This window comes from Schistocerca americana, chromosome X (assembly GCF_021461395.2).
Source record: "Schistocerca americana isolate TAMUIC-IGC-003095 chromosome X, iqSchAmer2.1, whole genome shotgun sequence".
In the NCBI taxonomy this organism is placed as follows: domain Eukaryota; kingdom Metazoa; phylum Arthropoda; class Insecta; order Orthoptera; family Acrididae; genus Schistocerca; species Schistocerca americana.
Genome location: NC_060130.1, coordinates 765,843,215 through 765,868,046, shown reverse-complemented (window position 1 = coordinate 765,868,046; position 24,832 = coordinate 765,843,215). Strand labels below are relative to the sequence as shown.

Genomic DNA, 24,832 nt, shown 5'->3' with positions numbered 1-24,832 from the left:
TATTTGCAAGCATCTACATTTTTTACATTTCTTCAGTAGTGGATAGTCCTTAGCCTTTCAGATAAAATGCATTTAGTTCAACACACACTGTGCTGCAAATTAACATCATTATCACTTAGCTGAATGTATTCTTCAATATATTTTTAATAGATCAAAGTTATCAGCCACAAATTTAAAAAACTATTTTTGAACAGTAGTTTTCCCAAGAAAGATTAATTTCTCAGGTTTAATATTTTTTCTGCTATTACACTGTATAGTATAGTTACTTTTTATAGAGTATCAATGGTGAGCAGCTTACACTTAAAAAAATACACTATTTTAAAAAATGGACTTTTTTTATTTTTGCTTTTTGTGGCCTGCAATATCTTTGTTGGGGGACCAGATAAAAATCTGAAAATTTCACAGTTATTAGACGTTTATGATATCAAACTTCAGTATAAATTTCAACTCTGAGATTCAATTGGAAGTTATGGGGAAAAAAAAAATTACAAACACGATTCAAAAATATGTTTTTTAACATCTGCAATATTAGGCTTATGGAATAAAATATTTATCAGTTACAGTATATGATTTAATCATATCGATGATTACTTACTTTTTTATTGAAAATAAGCCTACTAATTACATTATATTGTTCTCTTATTATTTGTTTGTAGTACATCGCTCATTGAACATTTGAGAAATTAGTTCACTCAGTTTGGGTATTAGATTCTAAGTTCACCCAGTCACAGTTGTAAATTCCATGGGAGACAGCTTCCTTAGTACAGTTGTAAGTGACATCCAAACTTGATCGTTCTCAGTTTTTCAAAAGATGTCCTTGGTCCTGTAGGGCGATAAAATACAACATGTACATCTTAGTTTTGACAGTCAATATTATCAGCTTTGCCAATCCACCATTTTTCATCGTAAACACAAGCCACTATGTCATTATTTTCAAGAACCAGTTGAACAAGTTTTCCACACTGATGAAGTTCACTATCAGGTGAAGTTGATGTGATCTTACACTTCAATAAGTTGTGTGAATGGGGTAGAAAACAATGAAAAGATCGAGTGCCTTTAATCTTCTGACAAGTGTTGTGTCTTTCCTTCAAGTTACTATCATAGACTTCTTTGAATTGAATTTCCTCACATTGTACAAAAACATAGGTAATGACTTTGATATCTTTTTTACAGAATTCAAACATTTCTTGAGGTGTTATCATATGATTGTCGTCGGTCAGCTGTAGACTTGCTTTTGTGATAGCTTGCTTTGTTGTACCCCCCAACACCATCATAAGCATTCTTCCCATGGCATGAAGCAAAAAAGTGCCATTCTACATCAAACCCAAAATCTTGTTTATCAAAGGAGATGTTAATAAATTATTTATATTTTTTTTTTATTGACTTTCTGCCAAATCAGAAAAGTAAATCAGTTCTTTAATGGAAGAGTGCTGCTGTTTAATGTAGTTTGTTAATTTTAGTTGAAAAATGTGCACTGCTTTAGTGTTGTGTTCAAGGTAGTCACTTATGACACAAAAGCTGTTGCTAATTAGTTTATCTTCATCTTTATAATAGAATACAAATGGATGAACTGTGGACTGCTTGTTTACCCAGTGGTGCCCTTGTACTTCATCTTGAGCAACAAAGGAATAATTTTCCGAAAAGTCAGCAAGAACTAAACATTCATCAGCCACCAAGGTTTGCTTTTTGTCTCTCAAAAATTTACTTTGAGCTTGTGCAATAAAATGATGCATTTACAGATTTTCAAGGTTAGCCACCAACACTTCATAAAACCATTCTCATGATTTTATGACTGTCACCATATCAGTTCTGTCCAGTGTCACCCACTGTTTGTATTTTATTTTGTCAGCAACAAATCGCCTTTTTTGAATTCTTCAAACATGTCAAGTAAGACTTGTTTGCCTGGAAAATCTTCACATTTTCCCTTGATAATGCAATTGTAACTGTCGATATTGCATACCATAACTTCCGAAAGGTCTTTATAGTCAACTCTGAAATTGTCCCCATCTATAACCAACTTTACGTTCTGCTGATACAAACACAAACATTATGGGTGCCAGATCCCCTGCAACAACACACCATCTTGGTCTCAACTCGCAAAACTTCTATGTTCCAATTTTAATGTCAGGATTTTCTTTTTTAAATTCAGGGAATAGTTCAGTAAAATTAAACAATATTAACCTTTTTTGTCTTTGAATCTTAAAACCATTTTCTTTCACAGAAACACAGTCTTTTTTTGCCAGACATCAAACGACTGTTATTGTTATCGTCATAATACTGAGTAACTTTATTGATTGTGTTTTCATCTACGAAATTAGATCCACTTTTCTTTTGTAATGCTGGTAAAATTCCCTGTTCTTTTATTAATTGCCTTGTTAACTTAACAAGACGTTCTGACACATTAAATTCATCACTAACTTTTGCTCGACTCCAAGAATTGAGCAGTAAACTGACAATCTTAATTTTATCCTCTTTGTTTCAAGTACTACATTTAGTTTTTCTATCAAATCATCATATTCGGTTGGTGAAGTTTTAGAACTTCCATATGTTTTAGTACAAATTGTATTTTGAAATGATACTTCCAAATTCTTTTTGACTGTAGCTGTCATATTCTCAATTTTTATATTCAAGGCACTTGGTCTTTTATTTTGACTTAGTTTTCTAATTTTACTAACAGGTGATACACCCAGGATTTCACAAGCTGTATCTACTTTCTTAATGGTTGCCGATTAGTCACAAAGTTCTGTATATGATGTTTCAGGGGTCCATGCAAGACTGACCAAAAAGGCGATGAAATTTTCTTTAAGTATTTCATTTCATGGCACTTGCATGTTGATTTGACCTCTGGCCGACTCTTAAGTAAAACAACACTTTTTTTCTTCACTGTAATCTTCGATTAAAGTAATGTCTTTAGGATATACTCCACACACACTTTTATGACATGTTTCGTTAATAACAACACCAACAGAACACTGAGACTCCATTTTTCAACTGTACACTTCAAGAACTTCTAGCTAAATAAGTGTGAGTAGACAACTGTTGGTGTAAGGGGGAAGATAACAATCAGACTTGTATAGACTTGCAGATGCAACTGTTAGCCTGCTGAAACAATTACCACTGCATTGTTTCAACAAATAATCATTAGGTAGTGTAATGTGGTGTGTTACATTATGCAATTGGTATACTTTATTTGATTAGCCTACCAGATATCGCAGGTGTTAAAAGATGTATTTTTGACTCATTTATAATTTTTGTCCATAACCTCCAATTGAATTTCAAAGATGAAATTTACACTGAATTTTGCTATCACAAAGGTCTATTAACTATGAAATTTTGTCATTTTTATCTGGCTCCTCAACAAAGATATTACAGGCAACAAAATAGAAAAATTAAAAAATCCATTTTTTAAAATAGTGTTTTTTTTTTAAGTGTAAGCTGCTCACCATTAATACTCTATAAAAAGTAACTACTGTTCAAAAATAGAGTTTTTTTTTAGTTTGTGGCTGATCACTTTGAACTATTAAAAACATATTAAAGAATACATTCAGCTAAGTGATACTGATGTTAATTTGTAGCCCACAGCGTGTTGAACTAAATGCATTTTATCTGAAAGGCTTACGACAATCCACTACTGAATAATTGTAAAAAATGTAGATGCTTGCAAATATGAAAAAACACATGTGGCCCGGAACAAACATGGCAGCCATTTCAAAATAATAAACAATAATCTTTTTTTAAATATTTTTGTGACTACTAAACATTGGGGAATTCACCCAGCAAATATAAAATTTTTCTGAGATGGTCAAGCAGCCATGCTGGACCACTTGGTATGGATTGACCCAACAGTGACGTATTATAAAATAAATTACTATTGTTAGCAATGTTGAACAACCTAAACAGCTTTCATAATTAACAGTCATTGTGGGTATACAGAAGGTAAAAGCTGGTCTAAATACATGAGAGAATGTGATTTAGGTATCACAAATATTTTTTTTTAACAAATACAATCATGAGCAAGCTGTAGTGTACTACCCATAGTAAAAATACTACAGGGAGAAACAAAGCAATTTAATGCAGCAATATTCTACTTTTACTAGTCAAAACAGTTGTTGTTGTGGTCTTCAGTCCTGAGACTGGTTTGATGCAGCTCTCCATGCTACTCTATCCTGTGCAAGCTTCTTCATCTCCCAGTACCTACTGCAAACCTACATCCTTCTGAATCTGTTTAATGTATTCATCTCTTGGTCTCCCTCTATGATTTTTACCCTCCACGCTGCCCTCCAATACTAAATTGGTGATCCCTCAATGTCTCAGAACATGTCCTACCAACCGATCCCTTCTTCTAGTCAAGTTGTGCCACAAACTTCTCTTCTCCCCAATCCTATTCAATACCTCCTCATTAGTTATATGATCTACCCATCTAATCTTCAGCATTCTTCTGTAGCACCACATTTCGAAAGCTTCTATTCTCTTCTTGTCCAAACTAGTTATCGTCCATGTTTCACTTCTATACATGGCTACACTCCATACAAATACTTCCAGAAACGACTTCCTGACACTTAAATCAATACTCGACGTTAACAAATTTCTCTTCTTAAGAAACGCTTTCCTTGCCATTGCCAGTCTACATTTTATATCCTCTCTACTTCGACCATCATCAGTTATTTTGCTCCCCAAATAGCAAAACTCCTTTACGACTTTAAGTGTCTCATTTCCTAATCTAATTCCCTCAGCATCACCCGACTTAATTCGACTACATTCCATTACCCTCGTCTTGCTTTTGTTGATGTTCATCTTGTACCCTCCTTTCAAGACACTGTCCATTCTGTTCAACTGCTCTTCCAAGTCCTTTGCTGTCTCTGACAGAATTGCAATGTCATCGGCAAACCTCAAAGTTTTTATTTCTTCTCCATGGATTTTAATACCTGCTCCAAACTTTTCTTTTGTTTCCTTTATTGCTTGCTCAATATACAGATTGAATAACATCAGGGATAGGCTACAACCCTGTCTCACTCCCTTCCCAACCACTGCTTCCCTTTCATACCCCTCGACTCCTAACTGCCATCTGGTTTCTGTACAAATTGTAAATAGCCTTTCGCTTTCTGTATTTTACCCCTGCCACGTTCAGAATTTGAAAGAGAGTATTCCAATCAACATTGTCAAAAGCTTTCTCTAAGTCTACAAATGCTAGAAACGTAGAGGTGTTGACAGATGTGAAAATTACCAAACTATCAGTTTAATAAGTCACAGCTGCAAAATACTAACGCGAATTCTTTACAGACGAATGGAAAAACTGATAGAAGCTGACCTCGGGGAGGATCAGTTTGGATTCCGTAGAAATGTTGGAACACGTGATGCAATACTGACCCTACGACTTATCTTAGAAGAAAGTCAAAACATTTATGAGCACAGAAAATACACTCTTAATTTACTTCTATAATATATAGCAAAACATTCCTTCATAAATAGTGTAGTATATATGTACATAAATGCACATCCTCAGTAAATCTTGCCTATATGACTTTAGGAGACATTTTGTACAAATTTAATAGCAAACAAATAGATGAAGGGGCCATAAATGTGAAGCATGCTCACTATGAATGACCAACATTGCTCCACACTTCCTTGCTACGGATCCAATGAAATTTTTAATGGTTGCTTGATGAGCATTTTGTCAGTCCTGAAGAAAAGTATTCTGCAGTTCAGAAATAGCCATGTAAAATGTTAATCTAGATGGAATACATCTTCCACATAAATTTCAGGGATATTTGCTACACAACAAGAGCTTGAAAGATACTGTACTTAAACATTCAAGCCATCAAAGAACCTTTTTCAATTACAGGCAATGTCAAGCATTTCTGAATACCCACTTCTGTCCATATCAGAGTATCACTCACACATTACCCATGTGTAAGCATCGCTAGGTCAGCAAGACAGTCTTTTTCTCTTAAATATAATGAATCACCTTATCCCAAATTATCCTAAACATTACATCTCCCCAAACTGTCATTTGGTTCATAGTGGTATAAAGTACACAAAATGCTAAAGAAACTGATGTTGTTGCCTTAATGCAGTGACCTTCCTCAGGGTGTGGAGTGTAGGTCAGGAGACAGGTATTTGTATGTGTAGCATCTGTACTGGCCAACAGCTTACGAAGTTTGTCTATGTATCAACATAAAATAAGACTGAGGCAATCAGAACACTGAAGACATCCAATAAATAGGCAGGATGACTACATGCTAGTTGCCAGCGATCCAGGCCAATGGGTCACCAGTAGTTGCAGGGCAGTGTCCTCATCGGACATTGGTGTAGCCATCTAACAAAACAGTATAAGCAGAAATATAGTTTTAATTTAGTGACTACCAGAAGGGAAACTAGATAATTAGGAGTTGGTCAGTATTTCTCAATGCGCTACAAATGATCAGAAAGTTACCACGCATCAGTGTGAAAATTTATGACTAGCCTCCCATTAGCTCCCCCATTCTGATCACAGGAGGCTATGGTAAAAAATACAAGATAGTGACAGTTGTCTTATGACTTCAGCAGAGACACTATATACAGAAATACCCAGCTACATGAATATTTTCTCCAGCATCAGTGAGTCCACTGTAATACAGCTGAATCATTATTTTAGTATTAGATTATGAAGAAGCAGTATATCCAGTATATTAGTGGTAACGACACCAGTGTTAAAAGGACTACATAGTTATATCATCCCCAGGTTGTTTAGTGTATCTTGACTGACTCCCTAACTGTTTCAACCAGTATTCCTAAATTAAAAGTGTTAAATGATAAGTGAGTGACTGGATGGGAATATTTTAATAAATAAAACACAATGTTTTCTTGCAATTCCCTCATTAATCACACTCTCTTATTTTTTTATAACTGAATACACTTTTGCTTATGGTAAAGACATTTTATTAAGCCCTCATGGAAAGACTTCACCTTCTTATATACATGAATGTTTTGTCTAGTGTTGCCCTGTTGCAAAAAAGTAATGGTTGTGTTTTGTTCCAGAAAAACAATATGAATAACTCCATCATCCCAAAACTCAGATGACATCATTTTTCCAACCAAAGAAAGTAGTAGTCCCTTGCCCCACTCGAGCATATCTTTGTCAATATTTCATTGACTGACATTTTGATTCAGGCTCATATTGGTAGATCCAAGTTTCATCTGACGCAACCTAATGTGTGTAAATCTTCTGAATCTTAAAGTGCTAACGTGAGTCTCATCTTCTTGTGATAATTGTTAATTCTTGCTTTCTTAGAGCTCCAGTTATTCCCTTCTCTTAAATTTATGGTGCCTTTCATTTTTGTGTGTTTTCAAATATAAATAGTGTGAATGTTCATGTAATGGAGTGCTGCTAATAGTGTGCTAAATCATCTATTTTGTACTTTTTGTAAATCAGTTCATGTCAGTATTTGAATGCTTTAGAAATGATATGACATCTGAGCTGACCTGTCCAATAGTACCATATTTCTCCCTTTAGTTCTTCAGTCAAGTATTCTAGCAGGATTATGACATCATTACCTTCACATATTTTATTATGTTGGTTAACATCTTGGAATTTTTATGCTATAGCTATTAGCAACTGATGCGTAATCATGTGGCATGTTTATATCAACAGTTTTGTTTTGCTTATCTCCCAGGTAAAGAGAAACACATGTAAACATGATGGGCATAAGTTTACATTGTGTGTGTGTGTGTGTGTGTGTGTGTGTGTGTGTGTGTGTGTGTGTGTGTGGTTTTTTTTTGTTTTGTTTTTTTCTCTCTCTTTTTACAAGAGTGTACTACATGGAAAAACATATCCTTTTGAGATCCATTCACCCACTCAATTCACAGGTTTATAATACACATTTGATTCCTATATTGCATTAGAGAGAGAGAGAGAGAGAGAGAGAGAGAGAGAGAGAGAGAGAGAGAGGGCGGGGAGGGAGATCATCATTGCTGTATTTCTAGCAGTAGAAGTACAAACTCTGAGGTTCAACAATATGCAATTAAGCATCAATGAGGTCAACAATGTGTTCTATGGTTGCTCATTTTGTTTTTGAGATGGGCACCAGAGCAGCAGTTGTTAAATTGTAGTCTACAGATGTGATCTAGTTGCAAACACTTGGTCAGAAAAGTATTTGGAAGAAAACTAAGTAGTGTACTGAATTTTATGGTCACTTGTCAATAGAATATTGAACTGTACATCGCAAGTAGTAAACGTTGTCCAAGATTGAAGTATTCACAAAAACTAAAGTTTTATTTGAATTTTGTGCCATGATTTTGTTACTATAATTCAGTAATACCCTTTGCCCAAAAATATAACAAACTAATAGTGACACAGCAATTCATTATGCTTAATCAACTCCTCCCAACTGATTATCAGATAGCACAAATAATGAAACAATTCATCACTGACAAGAAGATGATTATCATCAATGAAGTGAGAAACAATGAAGATTGTCTGAACTGACAATGTGCATCAGATGATGACTTCATTGGAATCTTTGGAGACAGGTAATGCAGTAGAATTACAGTACACAGTGAGAGTGCAGTTTTCCAGTATAGTGGCATTTTGTTTTGCTAAAAATAACATTGGAAAGGAGGGATAACTTGTGTACAACGAACTACAGAGAGGTGTGACTTTTGGAAACAATAGGCTATGTGTGACCCTTAACAATGAATGCTAACAGTGAAGATACTGCCACAAGTGCAGGAGATATCTGTATGCAGGACAATTCTAACATGAATTTTAATTCTGAAAAAGATCTGTAAATTTTGTTACATAACAGCTGCTTCAATTTTGATGGTATCAAAATTAGAGAACATGTATTAAACTCAAAAATGGAGGCTGCGACACCAACATGAATAATGAGGAAAAGCAAACTAAAAAACAGACTGATGATCTTAAACACAAATTAAACTGGGTGGAGGATCACATAAAAAAGAATGCAAAGAAAGGAATTGGCCTGTACGTTCACAGGAACAAGAATGAATTATGTAACAAAACTATGATGGGACAATCCAAGTTCAAATCAGAAGTTGGAGCATTGACAGCTATGCAAGACGAATATTGTGTGCATAATAAAACTGCACTCCATCAGGTGGAAGATAAAATCAATGAACACAGCACAGAGATCACAATACTACACTGTGATTGTTAACAGCATAAACAGGCACTCATTAAAATTGTAGCTGGTGTACAGGAACAATGCACTAAAATGTAACTGTATCCTGAATGCAATACCAAATTATTGTTGATACCAGTACCGGTTCATGTAACTTTCATGAGTTCACACTGACTCAAGCATTGCATCCCATTGGCTTTCCTAAGCCAAATCAAACATACTTTCTCAATACTGCATCCCAAAAAACAAAAAACAGATATGTGTGTGAGAATTTCAAAGGCATGTTACATATGTGGGGCATGAGAGTAGCTGAGTAGTTTTCATTATTCCAGTGAATTCCAGGCTGCCTTTTGTAATTAATTTTGGTCTGCAGAACAACAGTAGCCAGTCAAGTAAAAATTATTGATGCTGCCACCACACAGCCACAGTGAAGATACCATTTGTGTACTTTTGCAGAGGTATTGGGACCATAAAGTATATATGGATGAGCCTCTCAAAGACATAGAACTCAGAAATCCATATATAGTGATTACCTGCTCATGAAGCATTAGCCCTCCCAAGACACAAAGACATCAACAATGTATATTTGATTATAGATAGAAGTGAAGCTCTCGACACTGAAAGGAGGAGGCATGAGAACATTCACTCTGATGTAAGAAACAGGCAGAAACGGGCAGCTTGGGCAATAAGTGGTCTAAGTTCACGAACCTCTTGGTGAGCCCTGTTCACGAGACTGGGTATTTTGACATTGGCCTATCAATATTCCTCACTGTCATTTCTTGTTAACAATATTAGCTGCTTTCACTCAGTTAATACTCGGCAGATCGGACTCCCTTAACTCTTGTGCAGAAAGGTGTGCAGTATACTGCTGCATCCCTTTTCAATAAGCTATCACCAGAATTAAAAAATGTTAGCAATAATCCATGTGTTTTCAAATTGTAACTGAAGAGTTTCCTCGGGTTTCACTCCTTCTGTTCTGCCGAGAAGTTCCTTGAAAAATTAAGCTGATTCTTGTTGTATTGTTGATTGTGTTTACTTAAACTTGTGGCTTGACTTTTTTTGGGTTCATAAACATTTTATTTTTAACTGTTATTACTTTTGTTGTAATTTCATGTACTGACCTGTTACATGACTTTGGAGATTTGCTCCTCAATTTGGTCATATGGAACGTGACGTGTAAATAAATAAAATAAAATATGGGGATAATTGAGCTATCAGAGAGCCAGTGTCTCACACATATGACATAATTTTCGCAAATGGAATAAACCTGACCTGATCAGGTTATATAGCGAGTACTATACTGGCAGTAATCCTCGTCTTGAGATACTAAAAGGATGGAAGTTTGGAGTTTAAAATCCAACTGACAGCACAATGATTAGAGATGTAGCACAAGCTATGATTACAAAAGAATAGGGAAGGAAATCACAGAAAACCACTGTACCACCAGACTCTGTTTGATATAATAGTAAAATTAATTAAGTACAGTGATGCTGCCAAGCATATTGTTGAACAAAGGCAGCACACATAAATGAACATTAGCTTAATTGGTACTCCCTAATATATGTACTCATCCTGTTTCCATTCGTAACGTGAAAGGAGATCTGCCAGACCCCTCTACTACTTTATGGAGAGCACAGTTCCACATTTTATGAATAATACAACATTATTTTACCATACAGTGTTACACTTATTAATCAGAAGTTCAAATCTAAAGATCAATACTGATGCCATGTTCATGGGGCTCTCATTGAACACTGTGATAATCTCTTAATTGTCACTTTTCGACATCTGCAATATTCAGCTGATTGGGATGAAAACTCCTGAGTGTGACTAGTTTTGATACATTATTCTTCTTCTTAAGTGTTATTTGTCTTAAGTATTCTTTGCTAAAGCATCTCCAACCAAGCTAGCACAAAGAATTTAACACTGTTAGGGGCATGTATTAAATCCTTACAGCCTACAAGTTATGTAAACAGTTACTAAAAGAATATCAGTGTGAAAGTTTAAATGTAACTTTTGAAAAAAAAAAAAAGTAGATAAGAAATAGAACTGATCATTATTTTCTTATTGTTGCAATATGTGAGCTATAGTTACGTAACTTCAAGAGTCCTCATTTCACACACAAAGTTCATTCATTCATTTATTTATTTATTCAATGACTACTTCATGAAAAACTATTCCCTTAAAACTTTTTAACTAACAAAAAATAATATAATTATATATTATATTTACCGAGACTGCCTTTTATTCTTTACTGACCATTATCTCAGCAGTGTTTTGCTACATTCCAGGGACTTTTACAGTACTTTCATGGAGGTAATTGAACATATAAAAAACCATACTTTCATTCATCTTGTCAGGTAGAGGTCTTTGATTTAAGTCTTACAGTGACAGTATAGTTTGAGACAAATGCTTATTGTCAGGAACTTTGTGTCTTATTTTGCATTCCCAATTGTTCACTTATTAGATAACATGTTTCTTCACTCTTGATACATGTAATTTCTGTATACATTTACAATACTTGGCTCGTAACAGTTTCCAGTGAATGTAACTGTTCATTTCTACCCACGGTGATCATGACGACGACGACAACACCCTATTATTCAAATGGACAGGAATGTTGAATTTATCTGTTAAAATTGTAGCACTTACCAGGAAGTGGGTGATGGCTTTGGATTCATCAAATAAGTCAGGAATGGCATTAAATAACAATTTTCCACCTCCACAATTTTGATGAAGTTTCCAAACCATCAAATAAGTCAGGAATGGCATTAAATAACAATTTTCCACCTCCACAATTTTGATGAAGTTTTCAAACTGAAGATCAAACTCACGTGTCTGGGTGCAAAAGTTCACAATTTGCAGATTCACTGACATTTTTTGTGTGTATGTACTTTCTTTATTTATTTATTTCTTCATATATTTTTATTTATTTTTTCATTTATTTTTTATTTATTTGTGCATTTATTAGAATAGCAGAGTTGCACAATTTCAATAAATATGGAAGCTCTTAATCTGGTTTTCCCAAGTTATCTATACAGTGCTCATCACAGAAAGAAAATTAACAATAAATTAGAACCACTTTTGGGTGATCCAGATTTATAGTTTTCAAAGGCTAGAAAGTCTGGAAGGATTCAAGACAGCAAGTACACCAAGATCATGCCTCAAACCACGTGACAAAGATAATTAAGCAAGTTATCAGAATATTGTGGATAAAAATTAAATCATTCATATGCCTGAACACACAGATTTGTTTATCAATCATGTGCCAAAGACATCAAAAATCACACAAAAGATATTGAGTAAACAAAAAGATTGAGTTGAAAACTAACAGTAGGGCATGTGAATCACTACAATGATCTTTGTTACTTTCAGTTGGAAGAGACAGCAGTGCAGTAATTATTTGCAAGACAAAGTGGTCCAGTAGAACTGTCAGTTCAGAAATCAACCATCAACAATTGAAAATGTATTATTCAGAATGAGAGATAAAAAGGTTTGAAATTTTGACGAACATGGCAGCCAGTAGTTGTTTGGCAAGTTTCTGTTACAGACATATTTACCGCCTTGAACAATAATGCATTCATTGTTTCTAAGCATTGCTTGAAAACACTATCATGCAACATATATTTTGAATAAGCCGAGGAGTTGCATCGGTAAAACAGTTCTATCACATGTTTATCAGGCCTTTCATTTCCCATTAGCTTGCATGATTAATCTAAGGAGTAATGTCATTGGCTCAAGAACTGTCTTTAAATGGTAGAAAAAGGCATTGGACAATAAGAATCATGTAGATTGTATTTTAAAGAGTTTCATGTCATAAGTGGTCCTAGTTTACAGCAGGTTAAATCATTTCAAGGAAAGCCCAGTAAACACTCCTCAAGAGTGTCAGCACAAGGAATGGACATGTTATTGATGTGCTGTAAGCTGAGCCAACAAAAGTTTGCAATAATTACAAATATTTTAGTCTCGTTTTCTTTAAGAATCAATATAAACATGGCTACTCTGGGTCTAAATTAATAAGAACAATACAAAATGGATTCAAAGTACGAAATACATTGAGACTTGGAGAGGTGTCTGGAACCACATAGTTTCATTTGATTAAAGCGTCTATGCCTGGATTTCAGGCAGGATCCCCCCCCCACTTTTCAATGCTGAGGTGCTATTGCAATACAGTTGGAGAGCCTCTGCTACGTGAGTTTAGTAGGAACACCAGGTGGGCTGAGGTGTGAATGGGAATTTGGATTGAGGAGGGAGGCATGCTAGGCTAGTCCATGCAGGTGTGCAAAGCCACTATGCTAGGGTGACACACACATCTGTGTAGAGTACAAATTTTCATTTGTTGCATCAGTTTGTATATATACATAATAGACGTTTGAGACTTGAAAAACTCTCTCGAACCATAGCGTTTCATTTGACATATTATATAGTTCAGCTTAAGAATTTCAGGAGGGTTTCGTAGATGACCTCCAATTTTAATGATGAATTTTATTCAATAATAGGCTGTAATAGCATGTAATATCAATTATTGTGATATGCCCATTTAAAAGTAATGTCAAATGAACAGTAGCACACAGTATGTTGAAATACCCAGTGCGTTCAAAAAGTTTTGCACAGTAGTCTCTAATTTTTTTTATTTTTGTTGGAGGAGAAGGAAATTTTTTGTGAACGTACTTGGAACATTTAGCGATACATTGAGCCTACTCAGTGTAGCCTCCATCAGCTGTGACACATCTGGCCCAATGCTCTCTCCATGATGTAAATTCACTTTGGTAAAATTCTGGGGATTGACTTTTACACCATCGCTTGACACAGGGGAAATAAGGTCTTTCTCACTATTAAATGTTTTACCACGCAGGTGGGCCTTCAGATGACCAAAGAGGTAAAAATCAAATGGAGCTAAGACCGGACTGTAGGGAGGATGAGAAATAATTTTCCAACCCATTTTCCTGATTCTCGGCTGCATCATAAGGATTGTATGGTGTTTGGCATTGCCATGGTGTAGACTGATGATCTGACCCGGAAGCTGCAGTGTGTGGATCTTGATGGCACGTCGAAGCTTGTCCAATGACAAAAAGTGACGGTCCCGGTTAATTCTGGAACCAGGTTCCAATATGTCAATGAAAATGACACCACACTGATGCAAGAAGAAGGAGGCCATTACCTTTCAGCCTGCTGTTTGTGAAAGTCTTGGTTTCTTCTTCCGAGGGGACCCTGGATGACACCACTCCATGGATTGGGTTTTGCTCTCAGGTTTGGACAGAAACAACCATGTTTCATCATGGGTAATGACGCCGTCAAAACACTGTTTCCACTCTTCAGTAAAGGTGTATAGGTCATGAGACCCTCGCACACATTCTTCCTCACTGTTTTCATTTCTCTTGTCAATAAACTAGGCACCCAATATGCACAGATTTTTCTGTATCCTAGTGACCGTACCAGTGATACCACACTACACAATGCCAAATGAGTCATTTCAGCAAGCTATCATGTCGTCACACATCTGTCATTTTGGATGATTTGATCAATGGTCTCCTTAATCACACTACTCACTGCTGTCGATGGTCTACCGCATTGTGGATTGTCCAGTAGAAAGAATTCACCTACTTTAAACCTCTGCAACCAGTGCTGGATACTGTTGCCAACCACTGTGTCCTCCCCATAAACAGGGAGCAATTTCCTGTGAATCGATGTGGCAACCTGACATCTACTTCACGGTCCATTATGGCTCACCTGTATTAGGGTGTATACATGGACAAGGAAAAACAATTCCCGGATTTCCCGGTTAAAAATCCGCTTTCTCCCGGGTGAAAATACACTTTTCCTGTGTTAAGTGACAGTATACTCTTCCTCTTTCCAAAGCAGTGAAATCGAGATTGCGATGCGCTTTTGTAAGCCAGACACATCTCATGTCACGTGATCTCGCCAGCTGATGACAGCGTAAGACACGTGATGCAGTCAGTCAATAGCAAGATCACTCTTAAGTAGCGCGAACACACAAGTAAGGAAAGTTAATGGTTTACATTGATATACATAGCATTCACATAAGAAGATTAATAAGCTGGAAGAGAAGCTAGCTTCGACATATAATGTTGATCTTTTTCGCTCATGTTACACTTTAAGATACATCACACAAATGTACCAGTAAATTCTTAATAAAGATGTAAATGTCTGATCTTCTGGGCTCGAAATTCTTCTAAATGGTCGTCTAAAAGAGTTGATTTTTAAACGAGAGTCAAACGCTTTGTGATTTAAGAAATTCATCGTACATTCTCGCACACAGTTCATCTTGCGTAAACGGAAATTTACTTTGAATGTAATGCTTTTCAAACCACCAGTCGCAACATTTTCCCGCGACCTCTTAGAAATGTGTTCGTTTCAGCAGTTGCCAGAGAGCGCCAGATAATGGGCGTCACCGCGTTTGCGCAGCTACGATGACCAGGAAACCCGATGTTCCTACGTGTAAAACATTAAAAGATCTCACATTATGACATAAAAGAAACAAGACATCAGAGGACACTTCAAGAGCATCGGAATTTCGTGAACCATACTAAAATGCATAATTCGGCTTAAAGTGCACATTCTTATGCACAGATTAGGATGTAAATTTTTTTGAGTACCAGTACTGTATTATCTCATGTTTGGTTCTTTATTATGGAATAATACCACACGTGCACTTGAAATGCAGCGAACAGTTGAAACTAGCCAACAGTGTGAAATTAAACACTTTGTTTCAAATAAATTGACTGCCTCGGCGGAAAAGATTTAATAAAAGCCAAATCTCTTTAGCAAACCGACAAAAATAACTTCATTGTTCTGTAAGGCGATTAATACTTGACTGTCAGAAAGGTGGAGATAAAATCTGAAACTAACAACATATTTTAGCCTTCCGTAATTATGCGAACGTATTTTAATTCATTTGCTAGCTCCCGGCCAAAAAAAAATCCGTTTTGTTTTCATTTAACGTGAGAACAAGAAACAAGGAGGAAACAAAAAAAATCACTGCACGTAAACACAGGTCACGTGGAGATGACCCTCCTCCCCACAACAACTCAGACTGCTCTGTGCATCATCCACGGATCTACGATATTTCCAAACCGGAACAATACTAGATAGTGGCAGCCAGCCACATTTCTGTAACCAGAAGCAACTGTGCACAACCAACAGTCCGCCCGCAACTGCTCAAACGAATCTAATTTAAACAGTTGTCACGTCACGCTCATCGGAGGCAATTTGTTGGTAAGAAGCATTGCATAGTGTTTCTAAATAAAGCCTTTGACACACTTTGCTGTTGGCAGACGCTCGTCTGAGCACTGTGTTTTGTTGTATATGGCACTCGTCTGAGCACTGTGTTTTGTTGTTGTATATGGCGCATCTCCTTTGCAACTTAAATTTCATTTCCGTTTTCTTTTTTTCTCTCGTTCATGTTTTGTTGCTCCAAAATTATTCTGCAGTAGTGGGATGCATTAATATCCTTTGTTAGAGTATCGGTTCTTACCAGCCAAAAATCACAAAATTTAACTGAAAACTACAACAATGAAAAATTCCCGGAATTCTAAACAATTCCCGGGCTTTTCCCGGTTTTCTGCCGGATGAATAAATTCCCGGGTTTTCCCTGGATCTCCCAGTTGTCCCGGGTCGTATACACCCTGTGTAAATAATAAAAAAATACTTTTATATACCAACTTATAGCTAAATGTTCCAAATATGTTCACAAAAATTTCATTCTCCTCCTGAAAAAAAAAAGGACACGACTGTGCAAAACGTTTTGAACGTCCCTTGTAACTGAATAAAACTGTTGTATTTTACATAAAAATGTAAATAGTAGGGAATTAATACACCAAGACTTTTGTATTCAGATAAGTTGCTATTTAAGCATGCCCTATTAATAAATTTCAAAATGTATATCTATTTCATATGAATATCAATCATGTTTGAAGGTGAATAAATCCTACTGTGTGTTTATATGGCTGAAGTCAAGACTACTTCAGTCTGCACAGAAGCAGGTTGTGAGGAGTTTTAGAGACTTCTATAGATGCTTCATGGGATACACAGCAGCTGATGACAGTTGGGTACATAATTACAACCCTGAAATGGAATGGGCAAGTAAAGTCAGTAAATCATGTAGTTTGGTGACATCATTTGTGTCCATTGTCATTCATTCTGGGTGGAATGTAATTGTGATAGTTTTTTATTCTCCCCTTTAATAGTAAATTTAGACTGTTATTATCAATGTTAAAAATTGTGGCACAGTCAATCAAAAGGTGCAGAATTGTACCAAGCGCCTTGGAGTTCATGCCAGAATAAACTATAGCCTTGCTCTACCATCACTGTTACACACTTTTGACCAAACTTAACACAGTGTGCATCATACTTTCTACACAGCCCAAATCCTGCATTTAACTTTTTTTTTTCTTTTTTCTCTATTTTTTTTTTAAAGTACTCTTAGTATTAGCATATAGCGGTCAAAGAAGATTATTCATGAGGATGGCCTGTCTTGCCTCCCTGCATAAGCACAGATATTAAACTTCAACAGTTCATATCCAGTTAACAATTACCTGTTTCCCTTGCTCGCCTACTGTACTCAACAAATACCGTTTTGCTTCAGACAATCCTGATCGTGCCTTATTGTTGTTTTGTTCAACAGGAGGAAATGCTTCGAGGTAGGATTCCAATTTTCCTTCACCGATGAGGAAGTGAGCCAGACATTCTGAAACAGCAAGAAGAACACCACGTGAAAAAATGATTGGAATGAACACATTCGATGGTGCAAAGCATTTTCTCATGCTGTAAAAAAAATAACAAAATGAAATGTGATAATTAATGTCAATTAACAACTGTAACAACAGAAACATGATAAAGACAATGAGCAGACTAAAGGCTTAGCAGTACTGAAGGATACACATTCCACAAAAGAACAACATTATCTCTTCATATGAATCTCCATTGCAGATTAAAATTCTGTGGTAGATTAAGACTGGCTGGAAAGTTGTGTGCCACAGGCTCTTACCTGACTTAACTGAACTATCAACATACCCATCTTCAATTCTGTCAGAACTTTCAAACTCTACAGAAGTGTCTTCTTTTGTGGCTTATGTAAAAGACTCCTCAAACCAATGATGATAATTTGTTGTGCACAACCTTAATTTATAAACTTCAAGCAACTCATGTAACGTAAAAGTCCATGTGCATACTTCATATTTCACACACCACAGATCCAACATCATGTACTATATTCACTAGTATATCTTACGCATCTCAGGGCACTTGTGCGATATCGGTAAATTTACGTATTCTGCCACTCAAATCTCCAATCAACACCAATTTTCCTGCTAATGTCACTTCAATATTAAATGTTACATTCCTAACACATTTAATCTCCTCAGGAGCTCCAAGCCACAGGTGAAACCACAGCTCTTATCATAATATATGACACTTGTTTCCAGGCAAGTGTGTTCATCAAAACGGCACAACACACTGTGACTGTCACTCCCGTCATCTTCTGGTGAAGGCACCTTGGTTGTAATTATATAGGTGCTGTAGCACAGTGGGCCACCCAGTTTGCTCACATGGGGTACCTGGGAGTGAGGGGAAGGGCTGCATTCGAGTGCCTCCAGCTTGCATGCCAAATGAATGTCTCATCTGGGAGCCGTCTCAGTGTATTACGGTCTGTAACAGGCCACAAGCAGAACCTGGTAGCTAACATCTCTGTTTACAAGGTCCTCATTAGTCATAATGTCAATGACTTCATTACACTGTCCCAAAAGCCAATGGCCCTGCACAGGACTTTTACATTCATAATCAAACATACGGGTTTCACCCAGCTGCGCTCAGCAACCTCTGCCTGATGTGCCACAAGCCCACACACACACACACACACACACACACACACACACTCTGAATGCTACAGAACCAGTCATATGCAGTCTCACTGTACCCTTGGCTGAGCCAACTTGATTTTTAATCTCCTATAGTGGTTGAAAGATTGTTTTATCATCATATCTCTTAATGATCCAAGCAATCTTTGCTGACAGTCTTACACATGGCAGACATGCCAGTCATTTGTTCTCTTCCTGCATTATTTCAGAGCTGCACATTGTATACATTGCCTTTTTAATCTGTATGTCACTGCTGACATTCCTCAGTCTTCCATCTTGTTTCTTCCATACCTAAACATCCAAGAATGAGAGCCAACCATTTTTCTCTTCCTCCATGGTGAATGTTATGTTCTTGTGGACAACTCTGACATGTCAAGAAATTTGTCGAGGACTTTCCTGGCATATGGTTACACAATGAAGGAATCACCTAGATATTAGTAGAAGTATTTCGGTTTGAAGTGTGTGGTCTTTATAGCAATTTCTTCAAATAATTTGTACATGCATAAATTGGCTATTCCAGGTGCCAGGGGAGACCCCATAGCCACACCACAACACTGTCCACCTGCTCATAAAAATATCTGCGACACAAAGTGGTCGTGAGGGTGTGTTAGAAAAGCCTTGTCATCTGAGGCGCCAAAAGTTGTCACCAAAAAATTAAATATAAGTATTCAAGGATCTTACGAAGAATGTAACATCAGCCATGATGACAGAGACTGTTGCTCTTCTGAAGAACTCTGACTTGCACTACAACCTAAGCCACCAGCAACTTCTCATTTTTAAGCATTTCCAAAAGTGCGTAAGCAAGGAATGCCCTTACATCCAATAGTAAACACCATCAGCTCACTGATGTATAGCCTGGCCAAATATCTGACAACTGAGTTTGTGAAATTTTGGAAGAGTATTTGACTTGAAAATGATTGGCGAGGTTTGATGTAATGTCATTTTTCACCCGAATGCCTTGAAATATTCACTGGCATTGCTGAAGCAACATTTCAATTCACAGATGGTGAGACTTTTCCAACACACTCTCACTACCATTTACTTTCTGTGTAGCAGGCATTTTTATGAGTGGGTGGATGGTGTGGCTGCAGAGTCTTCCTGTTACCAGAAACAGTTAATCTATAAATGGAAAATTTTGAGGAAATTGCTATAGAGACTACATGCCTCAAACCAAAACACTTTTACAGAGCTCTGGATGAAACTTTCATTGTGTGATCACTTGGCAGTAAAAAATCAATGAAATTCCTGGAGAACACCATCCACCAGAACATAAAATTCATCATGAAGGTGGAGAAACACACCTGTCTCCCATTCATGAACATTTGGGTGTTGCAGAAGCAAGATTGCGTGTTAGTTCACTGTGTAGAGGAAATCTATGCACACTGACATGTATTTGCCTTATCTGGCTGCCAGCACCCAGCCCATTGCAGCACTGTTCTGAGGACTTACGTACGGCGTTCATTCTGTAAGTGACCTGGAAAGTGTATCAACCGAAATGAAACACTTGACGGATATCTTCCACATGAACAGCTACAGTGACATAATTTACTACATGTAGCTCACAAATAATTCAGGAAGAAAATGACTAGTGTTTTTACCATAAACAAAACCAACAGCAAAGATCACAAGCATCTGTAAAACAATCATTTGACCACCACAGAAGACTGAACATCGAGTGCGGTACATCTGACAGACACAATCCTGCATCACTGTTTGGAGCACACCAGGCAGGTTAGCCTGGAGCAGGGAGATAAATTTGTGGCCACACAGCACAGCTTGGAAGAAATCCATGTGGCTGAATATGATGCCATGCAGAGCCATTGGATTATGAGACGCTGTAATAAAGGAAGCCATCGATATTAGGACAGGAACATCCTACATCCTCATGTGCCATACTTCAGAATGAAAGGTCTCATTGTAACGCACACTGACTGACTTAGCTGGAGGCTGTGCACTCACTCACTCACTCTATACACATTTGCATCCATTGTCACTGTCACAGTCCTTGGTATTTTAAGAGGCATTTCGAACTAGTTTTGCTTCCTGGTGCCACACTTGTTGCGAATTTCTTGGTGTACTTTGCTGTCAGAAATTCAGAAATCTGCACGTTCAGTGGCAGTCTCCTGTTGGTCACAGTATTTTGGTGTCAATCTCCTCTTTCTTAAAGCTGATAGTGTGACCACTGCCTGCAGCGCATCCAGGCTAAATATGATGCTCTCTGACTATCAAATTGTCTTATTTGTGTATGCCACACATGGTCAGTGTGGCATTTCTCCCCTGCTTTGATGAACTCATGTCACGGGACAATTGGAGGTGATTTTGTACATTCCTAAGTTCCAGAAACCAAGACAGCGTTTTGCATAGTCTAACTGAGATAAATTTTGGTGGGCCTGTGGAATCTGCATCACACCATGGGATGGTGCTTTTAGGGAGCTTATTATCATGGTTATAACTGCCGCCACTGGATATGAAAGTATGCATTGTGTAAACTGAGCAACAAAATCTTTCCTTACAATCAATGTTAGATGCTTTCTTCTGAGAATGTGTCACAGTGTCAACATTTGGGAGAAAAGGCATCAGAACTGGGACAAGAGCCAACTCCCGCAAGCCCCACCAATGGCACCACTGCCCAACTCCATACTGTACAATGTTTCACTGATCTCAACCTTCTCTGTTATCAATGAGGAGTCCACATTTGTGGTATTACATATCAATACCACACCACAGTGTATCAAGATTGGTAAGAGAATGGCAAGTTCTTTTTTTTCGACACAGATAGCAGTTGTGCAGGATCGGGTAGAGCCACAGGCGCATGCCCACTAAGCCACACCTCCAGTGCCTCTGTACCACATGTGTCTTCTGCAACTGCAATATAAGGCTGCCAGCAGCAGCCACTCAGTCCACTTGCACTTGGAGCCACTACACTACAACACCTTCATTTGTGCTTCATCCTTTGTGAAATCGTGACAGTTGGACTCTTGTTTCTTGCTGCATTATTTGTAACTAGTCTTTGTAAGCTTTGAGAAATACAAATTAAGTAAATGTTCTGTTTGTTGTGTCGCCTCGTTTTCTGCTCCTGATCAGCTTTCCTGCAATGACAGTTACTGCAGCCCCCTATAGCCCACCTCTCTTTGCCACTGTGTACAAAGTTCTAAAAAACAAAATTGAATGGTGAATGACATTAGAGATGGGTTAGTTACATCTTTGAAGCAGACAAAAATGGCTCTGAGCACTATGGGACTCAACTGCTGAGGTCATTAGTCCCCTAGAACTTAGAACTAGTTAAACCTAACTAACCTAAGGACATCACACACATCCACGCCCGAGGCAGGATTCGAACCTGCGACCGTAGCGGTCTCGCGGTTCCAGACGGCAGCGCCAGAACCGTGCGGCCACTTCGGCCGGCTGAAGCAGACAAGGAAAGTCTTTGTATGGATGTTATCTCATATGTGTTACAGTCTAAAGTCAAGAGCCAGCATGCAAGTCGAGAACGACAGGGAAGAGAAGGATGGAAGAAGAAGTCAGCCAATCGCACTCTGACTGGACCTCCCTCCAGGATGACAACACAACAGCAGCGGCCCCTACGTGAAGAGGACATAAGCGCCGCAACTGAATGGTGATGCCCAGTTCAATAGCAGCGACAACACTAGATACTTGCCTTGTACTCTCTATGTAGCACAGACTTGGAATTGTCTATACTGAAGAAGCTTGATTATGTTGTATGTTGCCCTTTGCTTGTGACAAATCTGTGTAATTGCTAAAGTTAAGTACTGTAAATTTTCTTTTTGTAACAAAACTCATTAATATGATTTGCCTGGTTGTTTGTCTAGCAAACTGAGAATGCAGGCTTCCTAGACACCACGTATCTGGCGACGAGAAGGTGAACAAACACCAACATGGCAACCTGTTCACGTTTCACACCCAGGGCCTGGCTGCCACAATTTTGTTTTGTCATGGGCTTTTGTTTTGCTGGCACCTTAATTCTATCTTGTCTTTTTTTTGCAGGGGTGTGTTTTATGTTTGAAGTGTCTCTTACAGTGCTTTTCCTATTCAGTGTTTTCAGGTGGGCATTGCAGAAATTTTCTTTGCTTGTGCGCTTATTTTTATTGCTTTCCTTGTCTATTTATTGCATTTGCCTATTTCAAAATGATTAGCAACCCACATCTCCCATCCCCTGCTCAGGTGCCTCAGCTGCAAGCGATAGATGCAATACAGCTAACACAGATGTTTCAGTTTCAGACGCAGCAGATCTCAACTCTACTAAACACAATACAGCAGTTACTGGCAAATGCTGCACGCCCAACAAAACAGTGAGCTATACCTGTAGCTCCAAGTGCTATACCACCCTTTCGTCAGCTTAACAAAAAAGAAGAGGAAAGGCTCGAGTGGTTGCAATAGTATGGGGTCCACATTTTTGCTCACAAAGTATCAGGTACTGTGAAACTACATTACTTTTTGTCAATGGTAGGAAGTTCCATCTTTCATCTCATTCAGAAATTGTTCCCTAACGCCACTCCAAGTGAACTTTCCTATGATCAGGTTGTAGATTCTCTATTATAACCAACAAGTGAATAAGGTGACAGCTAGGTACCAATTCTTTCATTGCAAGAAAAGGTTGGACCAAACTTATCGCGAGTGGGTAACAGATTTGCAGGGTATGATGAGGAACTGCAAATTCAAATGTGCTTGTGGTGCTTTATATTCAGGCGTTATGTGGTATGATGCAATCATGTACAATGTAACTGATGTAAAACTTAGAGAACCAATTTTGAAACAGTCAGAGCCATCATTTCAGCACGTAGTGCAAATTCTGGATCAGTATGATTCAGGTGCCGCAGCGGCCAATAAATTTGAGCAGCCACCAATTTGTCAGGTTGAGACGTCCCTTGCTTGCTACCGGCCCAGTAGGCGCAACAGTACACGTGCACCATGCTGCGTAAACAGTTCTCTAAAGCAGGCAAACAGAATTAAGTCCTGCACTCAGTGCTATTCATGGCACAAACGCCAGTGTTACACTTGTGGCAAGAAAAGTCACGTACAATCCATATGTTTGCAATGGACCAAACATAAGAATTCTGCCCACTTGCAAAAATCTAGTCACAAGGGCCGCATAATCAATGCAGTGCATTCAAAGCCTGTTGCAGGTATTAGTAGAACTAGCATGCAAACAGTTTCTTCAGTGCTATGCCAGTCCAACAAACTTTTTGTTCATTTGCATATTAGTGGAGAACGTGTGAAATTTCAGTTGGACACGGGTCCCTCCGTTACACTGCTGAATCGTAACACATATGAACTGTCAGGCTTCCCACACCTGTCTAAAACTAGCACACACATGACAGCTTGTAATCGACAACACATGCCCAATCTTGGAAAATGTACTTTGCCTGCCATGTATCACTCGCATACGCAAACTGTGACTTCCACTGTGCTACAATCACACGACTGTGAGAAGATACTTGGCCTTGATTTGTTTGGCTTTCAAATTCAGGACAATGTGTTGTCAGTGACTGCATTCAATGACAAAGACAGTGCAACTAGCTTGTGGGCAAGGCTAACAGTTTTTTTCCACACATTCTGCTGCATCTTCTTGTCCCATTGATGCTCAGAATTCTGAATTGCTTCAGTCCTTTCCTCTGCATTATAGGAAAGTTGCACATGCCACATAAGCTGATTCCAATTTCAACATTTTACTCAAATGCATTCACACATCTTTGCCTCACTCATTGCATAGCATAAAGAACTCTGTAGTGTGCCGATACTTTGTACATCAGCATAGCCTCGCTATACAGCGAGGAGTGATTCTTGTTCAAAATGACAGTGGACAGCCAGGTGTGTTGG

General features: G+C 37.8%; 1 protein-coding gene across 1 annotated transcript in view; it reads right to left on the bottom strand.

The window, feature by feature from the left end:
- The window catches only part of LOC124556304 (tetratricopeptide repeat protein 7B-like), a 235,552-nt gene that overhangs the window by 158,927 nt on the left and 51,793 nt on the right, over window positions 1-24,832 (bottom strand). Inside the window, exon 2 of the mRNA XM_047130278.1 lies at window positions 17,675-17,826. Within this exon, the coding sequence (XP_046986234.1) occupies window positions 17,675-17,826 (152 nt within the window). The remainder of the gene's footprint in view (window positions 1-17,674; window positions 17,827-24,832) is intronic.